Source organism: Panthera onca, chromosome E1, assembly GCF_046562875.1.
Source record: "Panthera onca isolate mPanOnc1 chromosome E1, mPanOnc1 haplotype 2, whole genome shotgun sequence".
Lineage (NCBI taxonomy): Eukaryota > Metazoa > Chordata > Mammalia > Carnivora > Felidae > Panthera > Panthera onca.
Window position 1 is genome coordinate 31,905,706 of NC_138352.1, and position 20,493 is coordinate 31,926,198.

The 20,493-nt window shown below is 42.1% G+C and overlaps 1 protein-coding gene across 6 annotated transcripts in view; it reads left to right on the plus strand.

Moving 5' to 3' along the window:
- Positions 1 to 20,493, plus strand: part of SMG6 (SMG6 nonsense mediated mRNA decay factor) — a 226,478-nt gene that overhangs the window by 175,492 nt on the left and 30,493 nt on the right. Inside the window, exon 14 of one of the 6 annotated variants that reach the window (XM_060646932.3) lies at positions 13,442 to 13,963. The exons of the other annotated variants lie outside the window; for them this stretch is intronic. Within the exon in view, the coding sequence (XP_060502915.1) occupies positions 13,442 to 13,507 (66 nt within the window). The 3' untranslated portion in view covers positions 13,508 to 13,963. Of the gene's footprint in view, positions 1 to 13,441; positions 13,964 to 20,493 lie in introns of those variants that run through there. 6 annotated transcript variants of the gene reach the window in all.

Here is a 20,493-nt window from a genome sequence, read left to right on the forward strand (position 1 = left end):
TGGAGCCGCATTGGGTTGCGTATGGTGCTGGGCATGGAGCCTGCCTAGGATGCTCTCTGTCCCTCCCCTGCTCTCTCTCTCTCTCTCTCTCTCTCTCTCTCTCTCAATAAATAAAATATTTTAAAATAAAATAAAATAAATAAAATAAAATAAAATAAAAATCCTCCTTCTCTCACCACTCCTCCACTTCCTAGTTTTTATAGATGTCAGTGAGATTTTACATAATAGTAGCTATTTATTTAGGCTTGCATTGTGTCAGTATTTAATCTTCACAACAGTGGTAAGTACTGTTATATCTCCCATTTTACAGTTAAAGAAGCTAAGACTCAGATTAAGCACTTTACCTAAGGGCATACATCTAGTAATTCAAACCCATGCTGTAGTGTTCAGATTACCCATTTTACACACTCAACCCTATTGTCCTTAAATGTTTTTATACTGTGTGTACATTGTGTATCATCCCTTTAAAGTTTGTGCTCTTTAACACTTGTACTATTTTTAGAATCCTGTTAATATCGCTAATATAGAATGAAATATTTTTTACTTTTTTTGGGTTTTGTTTTTTGTTGGGTTTTGTTGTTGAAATTTTCAAACATACAAGAAAAGTAGAGAGAATAATATAAGGAATCATCATGTAGCTTGAGCAGGTGTCAGCATTTTGCCAGTATTTTTTTCAATCGTTCTCCTTGTCCCCCTGCCAAATTTTTATTCTTGGAATTTTTTTTTTAACCATTTATTCACTTTTGAGAGATGGAGAGAGACAGAGCATGAGTGGCAGAGGGGCAGAGAGAGAGGGAGACACAGAATCTGAAGCAGGCTCCAGGCTTTGAGCTGTCAGCATAGAGCCCGATGCAAGGCTCGAACCCACAGACTGCAAGATCATGACCTGGCCGAAGTTGTACGCTCAACCAGTCGGATGCCTGAGCCACCCAGGCGCGCGCCCATTATTCTTGGAAGTTTTAAATCAAACCCCATTCATTTAAAATACTTGAGTAGATATCTTATAAGGCTTTTTTTCCTAACATAACTTCTATAATATGGTTATACATGTCAAAATTAATTTTTAAGTCCATTTTCAGATTCTCCAGATTATCTCAAAAATGCCATTTCACTGGCTAAAATAAAAAAGACAAGAAACACGTGTTGGTGAGGATGTGGAGAAACCGGAACGCTTGTGCACTGTTGGTGAAAATGCAAACTGGAGAAGCTACTCTGGAAAACAGTATGGAGGTTCCTCAAAAAATTAAAAATAAAACTACCATATGATCCAGTAATTTCACTCCTGGGTATTTACCCAAAGAATATGAAAACACTAATTAGAAAAGATACATCCACCCCTATGTTTGTAGCAGCATTATTTACAGTAGCTAGATTATGGAAGCAACTCAGGTGTCCATTGATAGATGAAGGCTAGATAAAGAAGAGGTTATATGCGTGTGTGTGTGTGCGTGCGTGCGTGTGTGTGTGTGTGTGTATACACACACAATGGAATATTTCTCAGCCATAAAAAATGAAACCTTGCCATTTGAAACAACGTGGGTGGATATATAGAATGAGTGAAATAAGTCAAAGACAAATGCTAAAAGATTTTATTTACTTGTATGTGGAATTTAAAAAACAAAACAAAGAAAACAAGAGACAAACCAAAAAAAAACCTCTTAACTGTAGAGAACAAACGGATGATTACCAGAGGGGAGGTGGAGACAGGGATGGGTGAAATAGGGGAAGGGGATTAAGAGTGCACCTGTCACATTGAGCAATGAGAAATAGAACTGTTGAGTCACTATATTGTACACCTGAATTAATATAACACTGAATATTAACTATACTGGAATTAAATTTTTTTTTAATGCCATTTCACAGTAGCTTCATCAGAATTAAGATCTGATAGGCAAGCTCCATACCTTTGTATTTGGGTGATAGGATATCAAGGCCCTTTTAATGTGTAACAGTTTCCCCGCCTTCCTTTTTAAAATGCCATTTAATGCTATTTGTTGAAGATATTCTTGATTTCTTTTTCAACAATGTTCTTGGGTTTTTATTGATATCTTGTTTTAGTGGTATACATTATTTAAGTAAGATTTTTTTCTGAAAGAAAAATGTTTATTATCTCTCTAAATCTTAGTTTATCTGAGAATGCTTTTTCTTTTGCCCTCTACATGCATGGCTAACTAGCATTTGGGCAGAAAAGTCTGGGGCCAATCAGGTTTGTGTGTGTGCTCTTTTTTTTTTTAAATACTTATAGGATTATCTTTTTCTCATTATCCTTGGAAATTAAAGACTGAACCAAGATATGTCTGGCAGATGTCTAATAGGTGTCCTTTCATTCCATGCCAATGATACAGGCATTACAAATTGATCCCAGCACTCTTTCCCAGCTGAACACAAACGGAAGCTGCAGATTTGCCCCCTTTATGAAGGTGTTGGTCTCTTATTAAGTTTCTTAACATGCCCTTAGGATGTTCAGGCTCTAAATCTTTCACTCAGAAGTTCCTTCTCTCTCTCTCTTTTAACCCTTTCTCATTTTTCACATCATTTTTTTTTTAATGTTTGTTTTTGAGAGAGCGCACACAAGCAGGCGAGGGGCAGAGAGAGGGAGGGTACAGAGGATTCGAAGAGCGCTCCATGCTGACAGCAGAAAGCCCTATGCAGGGCTCGAACTCATGAACCGTGAGATCATGACCTGAGCCGAAGTCAGATGCTTAACCAACTGAGCCACTCAGGTGCCCCTTCTTTCTCTTTTGAGATTATGCTCTTTTCCTGTCTTGATCTCTCTGGAGTAGCTTTTTTTTTTTTTTTTTTTTTTGGAGAGAGAATGCAGGGGAGGGGCAGAGGAAGAGGGAGAGAGAGAATCTAAACAGGCTCCCAGCCCAGAGCAGAGCCGACATGGGCTCCATCTCATGAACTGCAAGATCATGACCTGAGCTGAAATTAAGAGACGCTTAACCGACTTAACCACCAGCCGCCCCTCTCTGGATTGTCTTTTAAAGATAAGGGATCTGGGGCACCTAGGTGACTCAGTCAAGTAAGTGTCAACTCGATCTCAGCTCAGTTCTTGATCTCAGGGTCATGAGTTCAAGCCCTGTGTTGGGCTCCATGCTGGGCATGAAGCCTACTTAAAACGTAAAAAAATATGGAACACTTGGGTAGCTTAGCCTGTTAAGTGTCTGACTTCGGCTCAGGTCGTGATCTCACGGTTCGTGGGTCCGAGCCCCGTGTCAGGCTCTGTGCTGACAGCTCAGAGCCTGGAGCCTGCTTCAGATTCTGTGTCTCCCTCTCTCTCTGCCCCTCCCCTGCTCACACTCTGTCTCTCTTTACCAAAAATAAATATTAAAATTTCTTTTTATAAATAAATAAATAAATGAATGAATGAATGAGATTAGGGATCTGTCTCCACATTACTTGACTTTCATCTCTAATTCTGTGTTGTAGGAGAGGCTCAAGCAAGTGTTCTGTTTTGTCGTTTTTGGTTTTCTGTTATATTTAACTGCTACTTACTGCCTTACCTGTAGTTTTTCCTGATCATTTTCACATGACTAATGCAATTTAGTATGTGTGGTTTTTTTGACTTTTTTAATTGAGATTTAACCTTCGTAAAGTGATGTACACTACTCTTAAGGGTTTTTTTTTTTTAAGTTATTTTGAGAGAGAGAGCAAAAGTGGGGAGGGGCAGAGAGAGAGGGAGAGAGAGAGAAAATCCCAAGCAGGCTCTGCACTGTCAGCACAGAGCCAAAAGCAGACTTGAACTCCCAAACCCTGAGATCACAACCTGAGCTGAAGTCGGATGCTTAACCGACTAAGCCACCTAGATGCCCCACACTATTCTTAAGTTCAGTACATTTTTATATGTGCTTATATCATGCTAACTGCCACCTAGATCAAGATTTAGAATATTTCTGGCATCCTAGTAGGTTCCTTTATGCCCCCTCTTATTAATACTCTCCTTCATACAGGTAACCATCATTCTGAGCAGTTTGTTTTGCCTGTTTTGAACTGTATATAAATGGAATCATATAGTACATAGCTTTTGTGTCCAGCTTCTTTTGTTCAACACAGCCCCTGTGAAAGATTCATTCATATTGCTGCCTATAAGTAGTTCATTCTTCATGATTGCTGTGTAGTATATTTTTTGTATGAATATACCACAATTTGTTTATTCTATTTTTTTATATAATTTATTGTCAAGTTAGCTAATATACAACGTATATAGTATGCTCTTGGCTTCGGGAGTAGATTCCTATGATTCATCACTTACATGCAACAACCAGTGTGCATCCCAACAAGTGCCCTCCTCAGTGCCCATCACCTGTTTTCCCTGCCCACCCCCCTTCCAACCTCAGTTTGTTCTCTGTATTTAAAAGTCTCTTATGGTTTGCCTCCCTTTCTATAACTATTTTTTTTTCTTTCCCTTCCCCCCATGGCCTTCTGTTAAGTTTCTCAACTTCCACATATGAGTGAAAACATATGATACCTGTCTTTCCCTGACTGACTTATTTCACTTAGCATAATACCCTCCAGTTCCATCCACGTTGTTGCAAATGGCCAGATTTCATTCTTTTTCATTGCCGAGTAGTATTCCATTGTATATACATACATACATCTTCTTTATCCATTCATCAGTTGATGGACATTTGGGCTCTTTTCATAATTTGGCTATTGTTGATAGTGCTACTGTAAACATTGGGGTATATGTGCTCCTATGAATCAGCACTCCTATATCCTTTACATAAATTCCTAGTAGTGTTATTGCTGGGTCGTAGGGTAATTCTATCTTTAATTTTTTGAGGAACTTCCACACTGTTTTTCAGAGTGTCTGCACCAGTTTGCATGCCCACCAACAATGCAAGAGTTCCCTTTCTCCACATCCTCACCAACATCTGTTGTTTCCTGAGCTCTTAATTTTAGCCACTCTGACCAGTGTGAGGTAGTATCTCAATGTAATTTGATTTGTAATTTGATTTGTATCTCCCTGATGATGAGTGATGTTGAGTGTCTTTTCATATGTCTGTTAGCCATTTGGATGTCTTCTTTGGAAAAATGTCTATTCATGTCTTCTGCGCATTTCTTCACTGGCTTCTTTTTCTGGTGTTGAGTTTGTTAAGTTCTTTATAGATTTTGGATACTAACCCTTTATCCAATATGTCATTTGCAAATATCTTCTCCCATTCTGTCGGTTGCCTTTTAGTTTTGTTGATTGTTTCCTTTGCTGTGCAGAAGCTTTTTATCTTGATGAGGTCCCAGTAGTTCATTTTTGCTTTTATTTCCCTTGCCTTCGGAGACGTGTCAAATAAGAAGTTGCTGTGGCCAAGGTCAAAGAGGTTGTTGCCTGTTTTCTCTTCTAGGATTTTGATGGTTTCCTGTCTCACATTTAGGTCTTTCATCTATTTTGAATTCATTTTTGTGTATGTGTAAGAGAGTGGTCCAGTTTCATTCTTCTGCATGTTGCTATCCAGTTCTCCCACCACCATTTGGTAAAGAGACTGTCTTTCTTCCATTGGATACTCTTTCCGGCTTTGTCAAAGGTTAGTTGGCCATACATTTGTGGGTCCAGTTCTGGGTTCTCTATTCTATTCCATTGGTCTGTGTGTCTGTTTTTGTGTCAATACCATACTGTCTTGATGATTACAGCTTTATAGTATTCTACTATTTTTTTAAATGTTTATTTATTTTGAGAGAGAGAGACAGAGCATGAGTGGGGGAGGGGCAGAGAGAAAGGGAGACGCAGATCAGAAGCAGGCTCCAGGCGCTGAGCTGTCAGCACAGCTGCAGATGGGACTGCAGATGGGCTCTGACAGCTCAGAGCCCAACGTGGGGCTCGAACTGACAAATCGTGAGATCATGACCTGAGCCTAAGTTGGACACTTAACCAACTAAGCCACCTAGGCGTCCCTGTTTATTCTACTATTGATGAAAATGTGTTTCTTTTACCAGTCTTGGCTATTATGACTAAAGCTACCATGAACATTTTTATGTGTCTTTTGGTGGACTCACACTCTTTATTTATTTCTCTTTGATACATACCTAGCAATGGGATTGTTCGGGCATAAGGTAGGTGTATGTTACTTTAGGAGATACCGCCTAACAGATTTCCGGTGTGGTTGTAGCAATACACAGGACCATCAACAGTGTATGAGAGTTTCAGTTATTCTGCATCTTTGGCAACACTTGTTTGGTTTTGGTTATTTTAGCCATTCTGGTGGATATGTAGAAATATCTCGTAATTTTTTTTTCTCCTTGTAATTTTAATTTGCATTTCGCTGGTGAATAATGATGCTGAGTACCTTTTCTTCTGCTGTAGGCCATTTGGATATCCTCTTCTATGGAGTACCTGTTCTTGCCTTGTACCCATTTTTTTCTGTGGGTGGTTTGTCTTTTTATTGATTTGTAGGATTATTTTTTTAATATTCTGAATATTAAGTCCTATGTTGGTTGTATATATTGAAAATATCTCATGGAGCACCCGGGTGGCTCAGTTGGTTAAGCGTCCAACTCTTGATTTAGGCTCAGGTCGTGATCTCATGGTTGGTGAAATTGAGCCCCACCTCAGGCTCTGCACTGACAGCATATTGCCTTCTTGAGATTCACTTTCTCTGTCTTTTTCTGTCTCTCTGTCTCTCTCTCTCAAAAAATAAAATAAACAAACTTAAAAAAATATCTTCTCTCAGTCTGTGGCTCATATTTTTACTCTCAGTGGTGTCTTTTGATGAACACAAGTTCTTAATTTAAATGAAGTCAAATTTTTTTCTTTTGTGGTTGTGCTTTTTATGTCCTTTTTTTTTTTTTTTTTTTTAAGTTTATTTATTTGAGAGAGACAGAGACAGCATGAGTGAGGAAGGGGCAGAGAAAATCCCAAGCAGGCTCCATGCTGCCAACACAGAACCTAATATGGGGCTTGAACTCACAAAACCATGAGATCATGACCTGAGCTGAAACTAAGAGTCAGACGCTTAACCCACTGAGCCACCCAGGTGCTCCTTTTTTTATGTCCTATTTAAGAAATGTTTGCCTACTCCAAGATCATGAAGATATTCTGTATTTTCTTCTATAAGCTATTTTATCTTTAACATTTAGGTCTGTAGTCTATCTCAAATTTTTGTTTAAGGCATGAGGTAGAAGGAAGGTTACTTTTTCCCAGATGCCTGGTTGATCCAGCACCATTTATTGAAAGTTCCATTTTCTCCACCAAACTGCAGTAGTGTTTTGTCATAAGTTGGGTGATTGTATATGTTTGGGTCTTTTTCTAACTTTCTGTTCTGCTCCAATGGTCTGTTTATCTGTCTTTGTGCAATTACTGTTAACTCTTAATTAGTATTAATTTAAAAGTCTGCAAAATTTTCACAGTGACTCTGCTAGAGAGATATTTACTTCTTATTTTTGTATCCTTCTGTTCAATTGTAATACCTTTTCTTTCTTTCTTTTTTTCTTTAAGTAATCTCTACACCCAGTGTGGGGCTCAAACTCACAACCCTGAGATCAAGAGTCACATGCTGTACCGACTAAGCCAGCCAGGCGCCCCCAACTGTAACACCTTTTCATATGTTAGCTGGTTGGGGTTTTTTTTTATGTTTTTTTGTTTGTTTGTTTGTTTGTTTGTTTGTTTGTTTGTTTCATCCTTATTGGAGCAGTGCCTTGGGAATTTTGACAGGTCTCTTCAAGATTTTCAGGTACAGATAAAGAGAAACATTTTCTGGTGGAGTAGAGAAGGGAAACTAGAGGCAGAGATAGTTATAGCTGAGAGCAAAAAACCCTTGTTTTCTGTAGACAAGGTCTCTTAACTTAGCGTTCTTGTTTTGGTTTGTTGGCCTCTTTTAGAAAGAAGCCAACCTCAGCTTTGTCTTTCTTCTGCCTCACGTGGGCACCCACACCCAGTTATAAGCCAGCAACTGCTAAGTTCTTCTGATACCCTGGTAGGATCCAGTTGTGCCCTTCTAAGTGTACCATGACCTATCTTGGCTCTTGTCCTAGTTGCTCCAAGATGAGGGCATTTAACAGGGCACTGCTGCCAAGGTCTCATCTCCGTACTTATCAAACAGGCAGAGGACTGAACATCAGTTATGCTTTTCTACATTCCAGTCCCATCTGCATTTTGTCTTGCAGAAAATTCCTTATACTTTCTGGTATGTGATTGCCTAGGTCTGATATATGCATGTCAGTGGAAAACTGGAAGGATGGACAAAATATTTAGAAGCATGTGCTTAAAGCCATTCTAATTACAAGCCAGTGCTAGTTTTGTTTTGTTTTTTAATAAGTTTTTGGCCTTCCAAGCTGAAGACTTTGAAAGTCATGTTCATTTTATTAAGGTGAGCATTGTTCTTAAAACGTACTTGCATGTATTTATGTGTGTGTGTGACCTAATACTTCATAGCAAGTAGCTGTACTACTCCTGTAAAATGCAGGAAGAAACAATCCAGTGGTTCATGAAGATGTCTCTTAAGTCTTTCTGTGTTGGGACCCAAGTCTCTTGGCCTGCATGTGAGTAGCCCAAAGATTCAGTAAGCTGCACTGAAAAAGACGAAGGCAATGTCAGGTATCCAGAATGGGGTAGGAATGGTTGTTTTGAAACTCAAGAGTTTCAGATGATCTGCCTGTGTGCCTTTATTTGATCCTGCATGGATCTCTTGCCAGCTGGGTAAAAGACACTGGCCCTGGGATGAGGGATAACCCAGAATTCTGCGTTCTTGCGAAGCCAGAGCCCTTGCCCAAGCCAGCTAGTGGAGATGCAGCTGGGGAGAAAAGTCACTCTGTAACTCTTGAACTGGTTATAATTCTTAGGAATTGGTATGTAAATAAGGACGTACATCTAGAAGCTTGGAGCTCATTACACCTGGCTTCTTTTGTTTATTCATGTTGCTTTTTAATGTAGGAAGAGTATGTAGATAGTTACTAAGTTTTGTTTTTTATCCTCTAGTGGGGGAAAACACAGAAGTTCTTTAATTTTTACATTGTAATTCAAATACAAGAACTCAGAACTGACCCTCCAGTGATGTTTTTTGTCGAGGAAAGCAGTAATAGGATATTTAACTAGGAAGACCCTATACTTCAATTGTAAAGATATCTTCTTTCTCCAAGAATTAGGCCTGATTAGGGCTCACATTCAGTAATACAGAGTGAGAGGGGGTAAATCACAACTAAAAACCTTGGCACTTCTATAAGAAATTTAAATAACAGGCAGACATATAGAGATTCATAAATATGTGCTTGGTGCCAGCTAAACCGCAGAGAAGATACTGCATTTGTGGTCCAGGGAAGTTAAATATTTGTGGTCAACTTAAAATTCAACATAAAACTCTCATCTGTGATGGAAACTGTCCAGAAACTGCATGGAGGGCGTGCAAGTTGCATAAACTCACAAAGGCCTCTCCTCTCTCACGCAGCTGGGCTAGAAGAGCCTGTTCTCTCTTTACCCTGTGTGGCTGGCAAGCCCTTCTAAGGCTGTCTCTGCCTAGTGGCTCACCCCTTCACGTCTGCTCTAATGGCACTTTTTCCGGAAGCCTTTCCCTGTTCATCTTCTATAAAATAGCAGTCCTCTCCCCACCCTGTTACTCTCTGGCCCTCTTCCCCTACTTAATTTTTTCCATAGGACTTCCCACTTGTCCTGTGTTTATTTGCTTATTTGTTTCTTGGTCTCGCAAGAACGGTAAGCTTTACGGACAGCAGGAATATTGTTTTATTCGTTGCTCTATTCCTTATGTCTTGAATAAGGCTGGCACACATAGCAGGTACTTAATTAATATGTATTGAATGAATTCAGTGGAATATCTTAAAATGTAGCAAAAAGTTACACCCTGCCCTAGTAGAGGGTACTTTTACACAGTAGAACCTCAGACTGTGAGACCAGCCTGAAACACCTCAAATATCTTACTTTCTGTTCAGTAGTAGCTGTGTATTGTCCCTAACAGACTAGCACTTGCAGGCGATGCCTGAGCCTTCAGATGTACAAGTGCCTCTTGCTATAACATCTGGGTTACACTTAGAGATGAAATTAACACAATTTACTGTTTCAGTAAAAAATGTTACAGTGTTTGTTTCTGGCCTTCACATTTGATGAAGACCCTCCTGATGTTGATTTACTCTGGTAAAGTAAGCTAGAGAAAATCAGGGGCACCTGGGTGGCTCGGTCATTTAAACGTTTAAATGTCCAACTCTTCGTTTAAATGTCCGACTCTGTTTCAGCTTAGCTCATGATTTGGCGGTTTGTGAGTTCGAGCCCTGTGTTGGGCTCTGCCCTGACCATGGAGCCTGTTTGAAATCCTCTCTCTGCCCCTCCCCTACTTGCATGCTCACTTGCTCGCTCTCTCTCTCTCTCAAAATAAATGAACTTAAAAAAAAAAAAATCATAAGGGAAGAGAAAGTACACTTACAGTACTGTATACTGTATTTATTAGAAAAAATCTGCATATAAGTGGACTTATGTTGCTCAAACCTGTATTTTTCAAGGATTATAGTTTATGATTGTTTGCATGTCTATGTGTGCGCTTCAGAAATAACACTGTTTCTGGGCAGCATGCAGACTAGAGCACATATATACACTTCATAATCTTTTGTGATATGTAAATGCAGCTTCTTTTGCCCAACCTCTTTGTCATTTGAGACCATGCCGGGTTGTGGGGTCTCTTGTTACTGACCACTCCCAGACCTGATGGACTTGACTAACAAACAGCTATTTTCTCCAGTCTGCTTTGTTTTGCTTCCTTTTCTAGGTTTTTTAGTCCTCCCAACACAGAGAAACTCTGTTGCAATAAACACGTTAAGTTTTCTGGATGTGTTCCAGAACTTTATTGTTGATGATCTTTAGCATTTGGTATGAAATGTGTTTCACAAATGATGTTGATGATCTCTAAGATATGCTGTTAAGTTTTTAAAAATGGCAAAGTACATAACCATTTATATAAATACATTTATAAGAAGTATAGGGAGAGCCCACAGTTCATCATGTATGGCAGTGTATGCATATATCTCTGAGGGACACGACAGAAGCTGGCACAGGGCTGGGGAACAGAGGGTCTAGAAATCAGAATGAGAAGATTTTGTTTTTAAAATTCAGCCTTTTGTACTATTTGTTTGTTTTTACCATGTGCCATGTGTTTACACATCACTAAGCAGCTTCAGTTTGGCCTGTAGGTGCCACCGTATCTTCAGTGGAAGAAGCCACTTTGGAAGCCGAGATGCCACCATATCTTCAGTGCCTCCTAGAAGATGCTCTCATTGAGCTTCTCTTCTGCTTTGTCAGCAGCAAGAGTGGCTTTAGTCTAAATAGCAGAATTCATTGATAGCTTTTAATTCTGTGTTGTCAGTTTTAAAAAAGTTGAGGCTGTGTGGGGCTTCCCTACTACACGCTGGTACAGAAATTTTGTCTGTCTTACCAGTGTGAAGCAGTGAAACTGTACCACAAAGTTCAGTTGACCATTGAACAACACAGGCCTTAGGGCTGCCGACCCCCTGCACAGTTGAAAATATGCATAAAACTTGGCTCCCCAGGGGCGCCTGGTTGGCTCAGTTGGCTAAGCGTCTGACTTTGGCTCAGGTCATGATCTCACGGTTTGTGGGCTCGAGCCCTGCGTCAGGCTCTGTGCTGACAGCTCAGAGCCTGGAGCCTGCTTCAGATTCTGTGTCTCCTCTCTCTCTGCCCCTCCCTGCTTATGCTCTGTCTCTTTCTCAAAAATAAACAAACATTAAAAAAGAAAAAATCTTGGTTCCCCCCCAAACTTTACTAATAGCCCACTGTTGATCAGAAGCCTTACCAGTAATATAAACAGTCGATTAACACGTATTTTGTATGTTATGTGTATTCTATATTGTATTCTGACAATAAAGTAAGCTAGAGAAGAAAATGTTAAGAAAATCATAAGGAACCATATATACCATATATGTTAACTAACTAGAATTTAAATAAAAACTTGAAATAAGGGGAAAAAAAATAAGGAAGAGAAAATACAGTATTATACTGTTTTTATCAGAAAAACCTGCATATAAGTGGACTCCACGCAATTCAAACCTGTGTCGTTCAAGGGTCATCTGCAGTCTGTGATTGTTTGCATGTCTTTCTGTGTATGTGCTTTAGAAGTAGGATACGCAGCATTCATAGTTACTGGCTTGCTACCTCCAAGCCTGTTCTTAGTCCAATGACTTGGAGTTATTTAGTAAAGAACCGGAAATATATTCTGACAGCAGCTTTTTGGACTCTTTTGCAAATCCTATGAGGATATACTACATAGGCTTGGTGATCAGAAATGGGTCAGGTGAGATACCATCAAGTCCAGTGTTGTTTTGCCAGAACGACCTGCAGAAAAATAAGTCTCCCTGAATTAGATGGAAGTCACAGTCTTCATTCTGTTCTGTTTTGGTCATAAGAAAACTCCATGTAAGTTATTTATTTTGTCTGGGCTTAAGTTTACTCTCTATAAAATAGGGGGTGAAAGTAGTCTGTCCCATCATGATAGCTCATTAAGAATTAAATGAGATATTATAAGTGAAAATGTCTAGATTTTGAAAATAAAAGTCTCTCGATTTATATGTTCTTCATAGTGAGTGGAGAGGCAGTTAAGAAGACTCTAAACGAATAACCGGTTACAGTTTAGTCCCACACCAGATTCCCATATCTCTTCCAGATCATCCTGCAGTCTCTGTTGCTGTTTTCTGTAATTCATAAAGATTTCCTCAGACCTTCCACCGTCTCCGTTTTCTACCCTTTCAGCCGTTGCCATTATCTTGTGGCTTTGGATGTAGAAAACCTGTTGGATTTACCTTTGAAGCTAGGATTCAGGCCCAGTGCAAAATTAGGCAGGATTCAGAAGGCAAGGCAGGTGTGCTTACACTTGTGTTATCCCAGGACCCTCCTATAATGGTAACCCTCAAGTGAGGGTATGTGAGCCCTTCAGAGAACAACAAAACACTCTGAAAAGAAAATCATGCTGTCCTGGGTGTTCCAGAGCTTCCCATACTGGCCCCCTTCCGGCACCATTCCTTTCTGCAATCCCACCCCACTGTCAGCCCTGGCACATAGTCTCACGAACATGCCACCTGCCTTTCTCTCTCTCTGGCCCCATCCTTTGGCTGCTCAGTTTATTTTTTCCACATCCTCACCCTCTTCCAGTTCCAAGCTAAATAACCCTCACAGATGGCTTGTTCCATCAGAGCTGTTTAAGAACACAGGACAGTGAACTGGGGTCCAGAAGGAGCTGCCAAAGCCCAAGGCTGCCCTTCCTACAGAGGTCCAAGACAACTTTGTCATCAGCTCTTTAGAAGTCCATGGACAGTGAGCAGAGAGGCTGGCAGGTTGGGTGGTGGAATATCTCTTTAACAATATAATCCTCTAGCAGCTAGCAACTAGTTCTCACTTAGATTTACAAGTCAGAACCTGGAGCCGGATACATTGCATACTCCATTTTCCACAGAAGACAGAGCACTTTGTAGTTGGCATTTCTCCCCCACTTTTTTACAGCATGGAAACCCAACAGGAAATGGCAGTCCCATTTGTGTTTTGGATCGTGGTTTGAGTCCTTACTGAACCTCTTTGTGAACTCCTGGAGAGGTCTAGACCCCTGCCCTGCCTGACCTGAAGGGCAGTATTCCCAGCTGTCAGCACATCCTTGGGAAGAGGGTGAACTTCAGACGCCTAGTAGAAATCCTGCAGATGAGAGGAGACCCAGAATTTCACTATTTCTTTCCTGTCAGCAAGGACATGTAAGTTTCCTGTCTGCCTTGTCATCAGCTTTGGAACACTTTTCTCCTACATCCCTTCATGCATGCAATGGTCTGTAAGCTTCTGCCCCCATTCATTATCCCAGCACCCTCCTTCCCTCTGTCCTAATCAGATGGGTCTGGTTAATTTTGCCCTCATGACAAGACAGCCTTTTCCTCATCCTCACAGTTATTCCTGTGGGACGTAAAACCTCTCTGATCATGGTCTCCCTCTCTTTTCCCTTCCTTCTCTGTCCCCCTCTAACTGTACCCTTTGTAAGTCAGTTCCTCTGAGGTCACTGAGGAAGGGCAGTCTGTGCCATTTGCCACTATAGGAGTCTCTCTTTCCTCGGTAAGCAGAGTTCCCTTGAGAGACCCCTTCCCTTCCTCTGCTGAAAGCCATGTTGGCGGCTTCTCTGCCTGAACTCAGGCATAATGGGGCAGGGAACAATGGCATGTGTGCAGCGTCCTGGCTAGACAAAGGGAAGTTAACTCTTAGCCAGAGAGAGCAGACAGTTGAGGAAGCTTCCCCCGAAAAGAAGAGAGAAGGCAAGGAAAGACAAAATTCTGTGGCAGGGAGCTACTCCCTGAGAACTCAGGCAGAAATCATCATCTCCTCCCTAAGCCTGATCTTTCTACTGAGAACCGAATTATTGTTCTTTCTCTTCTCTGCCTTCACGTCTTGCTCCAAGACCAAGAGCTGCCAGATGAACAACACACCCTGTTGCTTGCACAGTAAAAGTGTCTCAGGCTAATGGATTTGTGGAGCCTTGGGATGCCAGGTGGAAGGAGACGACTTTGATTTCCTTTTTCTTGTCCCCATGCTCCCTGGTGGACTTGCCTCTTTACGGTACATCCAGAGTTCAAGACTGTGTACTGCAGAGAACTTGGGGACACTCATATGTAGGTCTTAAGTTGGCACCCAGCAGTGACTAGTTTCCCATATCCATTCATTTCATCAACTGATCGGCTAAGGTCTTGCCCCTACTGTGTCCAGAGAAATGAAATTAATCTGAAGGATATAACTCCTTTTAAGACGGGTATGCTGAGAAATGTTAAATTTCATTACCTTTGTTCTTGCCTGTGGCTTAGCCAAGCATTTGTTTGGTTTGTGTTCATCTGAATGCAGCCTCATCAGAACTGTTTATTTTGTCCTGGGGTTGGGCCTTTGGGTTGCTGCTGAGCGGGGTTGGGGGTGGGAGGCATCCCTTAGTGAAAAGGGCTTGAACTTAAGTCCTCTTCCCCAAAAGTACCATTTCCTTCTAAGAGGCTACAAAGTATAATGAACACAGACTTTGGAATAACACGAATCTGGGTTCAAATCCCAGCTTCACCACTTACTAGATGTTCGTTTCCTCTGAGCTTCAGTTTCCTCTTCCTCTTTCTGTCTCAAAGGATTACTGTGATAGTCAAATGAAATAACATAATGCCTGGCAACCAGCAGTTACCAGTTCATCTCCACCGCAGCTTTCCCAGTACAATGGGATATTTCAGCCACTGGGAAGCTGTGGGCAGTGAAAATTGCAGAGGAAGTAAAATGCTGACTTGTTCTACATGTTGCTACCCTGAACCTCCCTGATGGGTTTCTTGCATGCTCATGAGTTTTTTGCTTCTAGAATGTGCCCTACCCCGAGTTTGTATTCTGATCTCCAGAGACCACTTCTTACCTCTTTGCCCCTTGACTTTTCTTAAAGGGCCCTTCTTGGCTTTGGATCTGGCGAGAAGTTAGCCAGAAAGCTTGCCCTCCGCCTCCCGTGGGGAGGCTCGTAGTTTTGGCTCATACCCTCCAAGTGGCCTGGAGAGAGCTACAGGGTGTCGGAGATAGCCATGGGAAAGAAATGGCTCACAAAAAGATGACGGTGTGTGAGCCAGCAGCTCCCCACTGCCTGCTGGAGCAAAAGCTCAGTGAGGCCGCCGACAAGAGTCTTCAGAACACTAAACAGGTGATTAAAACATCAGTATGAGTCTTTCCAAACTTCACAGAAAGCCAAAAACTTAGTTTGGACACCAACAGAAATTTTCCGCTCTGGAGCTTTATAAACTGGTCTGCTGTTTCTTCCTCTGCTCTGTGGCCAGGGGGGAGCTCTGTGCTAATGATTCCATAAAACCCTCCAAGTCTTCCTGAGTGGCTTATCATATGAGAAGAGCCGATACCACCTTTTTCCATCATGAGTTGTCTCTAGCCTCTCACTGTTAGTTTAGATTCTGAAGCTTCAGCCCTTCTGAGAAGGCCAAGCCCAACTCTTGGCACTGACCCCTGTGACAGAGCTGAACTCCAGCATCAAGGTCAGTGGCAGAACTGTCTTTCCTCTCCTCCTTTCCAAGATGACTGCCCAGAATCATAGAAACGTTTAAGAATGGAAAGAGACCTTCAGAATCATCTGCATTTTGCAAACAAGGTTCAGTAAGTTAGCCAAGATCACATGAGTTAGGAAAGCATGAAGTGAACTTTCCTCTAGACCCTGCTCTCCCCAGACTCATGCCATGTCAGCCGCCTGTGGGAAGAGTGCCTCGCCCAAAGGAGGTCAGTCTTCAAGCAGTGAGCGTCAAGAGACTGCCCGCTTTGAGTTTCTGTACGAAATCAGACTTTTCCCCTTGCGGGGATTGTGAGAATCTCTGCCTGAAGCACAGGTAAACCTTCTGGGTTCATGGAGAGCTGCGGGCAGTTGGAACACTGGTTACGAGCAGAGGCACACGGGTGGGTGCGGAGCAAATAGGGGATGGGGATTAAAGAGTACACTTACCATGAGGAGCCCTGAATAACATACACGGTGTTGTTGAATTACTGTACTATACACCTAAACTAATGTAACACTGTGTGTTAACTATAGGGTAATTAAAATTAAAACCTTGATTACAAAAAAAGAGCAGAGGCACATTTTAGCTCCTCCATTTACTAGTTGTATAGCCTTGAGCAAGTTACTTCTCTGTGCCTTGGTTTCCTCGTCTGTAAAATTGAGATGATGACAGCACCTGCTTCATGGGGCCGTGGGGATTAGAGGAGTTGTGTATGGACCGTATCTGGCACGGTGCCTGGCATGTAGCAGCCGTTCACTAAGCGTTAGCTGTAGCTGTCAGGGTGAAGGAAGCACGTAGCGGATTTTGTCGTTATGGCTAAAGCCCTGTGGCATAAAGCTGTCCCAGGAAGTGGCTCTGGTGAGGTGGCATGAACACAAGGCTAGGAACTCCTTTCATCTGGCTTCACATCTCATTTAATTTACTCAAGTTTCAGTTTCTTCTTCTCTATAATCAGTACCTGAATGTAATAGTAGCTGCTTCAGAGTCACCTGGCTGGCTCAGTCGGAGGAGCATGCAGCTCTTGATCCTGGGATTGTGAGTGTAGAGATTACTTGAAAGTAGAACCTTTAAATAATAACAATAACAACAACAACAACTGCTTCCAGGACACCTGGAGGCTCGGTCAGTTAAGCATCCAACTCGACTCTGGCTCAGGTCATGATCTCACGGTCCATGGGGACTTCCTGTAGTCTTCCACCCTTTAAAGCACTGACTCTCAAACTTCAGTGTTCGCTTATTTAGAGTACACGTTCCAAGCCCCTATCCCTAGAAACACTAATTTAGTGCAAAGTGGAATCCAGGAATATGCATTTTTAACAGACTCACTATGTGATTTTGATGCAGGTGGTTGTTTTGTTTTTGGGTTTTTTTTTTTTTTTTTTTTTAATGTTTATTTTTGAGAGAGAGAGCAAGAGCTGGGGAGGGGCAGAGAGAGGGAGACATAGGATCCGAAGCACGTTCCAGGCTCTGGGCTATCAGCACAGAGCCCAACACAGGGCTCGAACCCACAAACTGCAGGATCATGACCTGAGCTAGTCAGACCCTTAACCGACTGAGCCACCCAGGCGCCCAAGATGCAGGTGGTTTTTAAAAATGCTTTTAGGGGCGCCTGGGTGGCTCAGTCGGTTGGACGTCCGACTTCGGCTCAGGTCACGATCTCACAGTTCGTGGGTTCGAGCCCCGCATCAGGCTCTGTGCTGACAGCTCAGCGCCTGGAGCCTGCTTCGGATTCTGTGTCTCCCTCTCTCTCTGACCCTCCCCCGTTCACGCTCTGTCTCTCTCTGTCTCAAAAATAAATAAACATTAAATAAATAAATAAATAAATAAATAAATAAAAATAAAAATGCTTTTAGTGTTGGGTGCCTGGGTGGCTCAGTTGGTTAAGGGTCTGACCACCTCAGGTCATGATCTCACAGTTCATGAGTTCGAGTCTCACATCAAGTGAGCTCTAGCCCTGCTTCGGGTGAGCCCCACTTCTCCCTCTTTCTCTCACTTTCCCTCTCTCTCTCTGACCCTCACTCACTTGCGCTCTCTCTGTCTCTCAAAAAAAATGCTTTTTAGTGTTTAGAGGTATAGAAAAGGAAACTGATATTTATTGCATTTCTTTTGCATCCCAGACATTTACCTTACTTACACCTTATCTCAAACTATGGATGGACTTTAGTTAGTTAGCTTTAGTTAGCCAAGCTTGAGGCATGGGCCACGTGTAAGATTCAGGACTCTGGGTGTAGAATCTGAAAATACAACTTAAAGCAGCCTTCTACCTCAGCCCTAATCTCAGAATTTCTGTGTGCCATATTTTTAATATGCCATGAGGATTCTTGAGATATGGCTGCAGTTTTTTTTCTCAGAGCACCACATTGGTGCTTTGAAGAACTTAGGTCTTACCCCTTGCTGAGGTGTGTTATACCCTGTCCAGGGGCAACAGTTCTAGTTAAGACAAGGCAAAACGTGCCCAGAGCTTGGCTTGTTGTGGTATCTTATTTCAAACCCAAAACTCAGTAGGCAACCTGTCAAAAGAGAGTACCTGTGTTTTATTGAGCCCAAACCTCCACGGGGAGCACTGTCCAAAGCAGAGAGTAGCATCTCTGAGTTTATCCAGGGTGTCTGTGTTGCACAACACAGAGTATGATTCACATACTGTACAGCGTGGCTGTCTCCCCTCTGTGATCATGTCATCCACACTATCCACGTACTCAGTGTGTGTTAGATGCTACAGATAGATTTTTCTTTAAATACACGTGTGTGTGTGTGTGTGTGTGTGTGTGTGTGTGTGTATACAAATTATGGTGCCTACCTTCAAGAATCTTACTTAGGGGAGAAAACAGGACAGACTGATGGGAGAAAGATACTGAGAAGCATTAACAAATCAACAGATCAGATTTGTAGATGTCATGAATTTGAGAGGGAACACATTCTCAGGTGACAAATGTAGGATCCAAATAAAACTTGATAGGTTACAATGAAAGAAGTAAATAACAAGATGAAATCAACTAGGAATAAAGGTAGAATCCTACCTTATCCAAAAAGTCAGCTGCACATAGCAAGTAGCACGCAGCACAATCGTAAGTAAACAGGTTTTTTTTTTATAGCATGGGGAGGCCTCAGTGAAGGAATGTTTAAAAGGGAACAGTGGAGAGCTTGCACTTAGTGGGGGGAGAGATTATTTAGCCATTTATGTGGAAACACTTTGGGGATTTGTTGATTAAAAAGCTCACAATGTGTCCTTAGTACAAGGTGGTGAACAAGAAAACCAGTACAGTTTTGGCCTCAATTCATAGGACGGAGGTATCCAGAATGGAACAAGGAGGAGATGTTCCGTCTGTTCTCAGCTGCCGGCTCACACGTGGGCACTCGCTCTCAGAGACACATTAGTCTCAGTGAAAGTCTTGGTGAAAGAATAAGCAGGATGTTGAGACAGTTGAAGTGAGGAGCAGTTGAAGGAAGTGGGGCTGTTCAGCCTAGGGAAGGTATAATACAATCGACTTCAAACCATCCGAGGCCAGTCAGGTAGAAGCAGAACTTGGGGGTTTTTATGTGGCCCCCGGGAACAGAATTAGAAGCACCAGGAGGCAAATTTGGGCTTAAAAGAGATAGACGTTTCTACCAATTAGAAAAGTCCAAAAATGGAATGGGCTCCCTGGTAGAAAATGAACCCCCTTGTAGAGTCAGAATAGTAACAGACCTCTCATACAGCGTGGTCAATACTGGAAGATAACAGGAAAAACAAAGAAATCCATTAAGTAGGTAACAATAAAAATTACTCCCACGTTTCTTAAGCATTTGATGGTTTTAAATCCACAGTCTTGAATCCTCCCCACTTGAAATATTCAGGAAAGGGTTGGATCACTGGGAGATGATATGGAGGAGGTTCCGGTTGTGGCAGCGTGGCTCTGAAAGGCGACTCTTCGTGGAAGCAGTACACATGCTGAGGGCTGCTAGTGAGGTCAGAGAAGGTGAATGAAGTGTTGGCCTAGGCTACAGGTGCTGAAGGGACCACCTGTGGACTTGGGAGAGTTAGCATAGGTTGCTGTGGAATCCCTCTCTAGTTGAAAGTTCTGTGAGGTCAAGGATGGCGTCTGCCTTGTTCTCCCTTATGTGCCCAAAATGTCTAACACATAGTAGAGCCTTAGGAAAAATTTGTGGGCAGTGGGCTGGCACATTGAGTAAGACTTCTTAAGAAAGACTTTGTATCAAACATAAAGGAAGATGAGGGAATGAACTGATTGAATAACAGCAAAGCCTCAGAGGTGCAAAAGGGAGCCAACAGCATGTGGGGGGATATCAAACAGGGTGGCCTGGGGCCTTGAATTGAGGATTAGGGAATAATAGCAAGAAGGGAGAGTGGTGATACACAGTGGGGAGGGGACGGTGGGTGGCAGAGGGCTCAGACAAGTCAGGGAAAGCGTGAAGAGAGATCGGGATTTCATCTAGTAGTGAGGCTGAGCCCGAGGGAATTAATTCTCCATCCTGACTTCCTGAGGACCCGTCACCTAAAAGGGATAAAGGAACGCC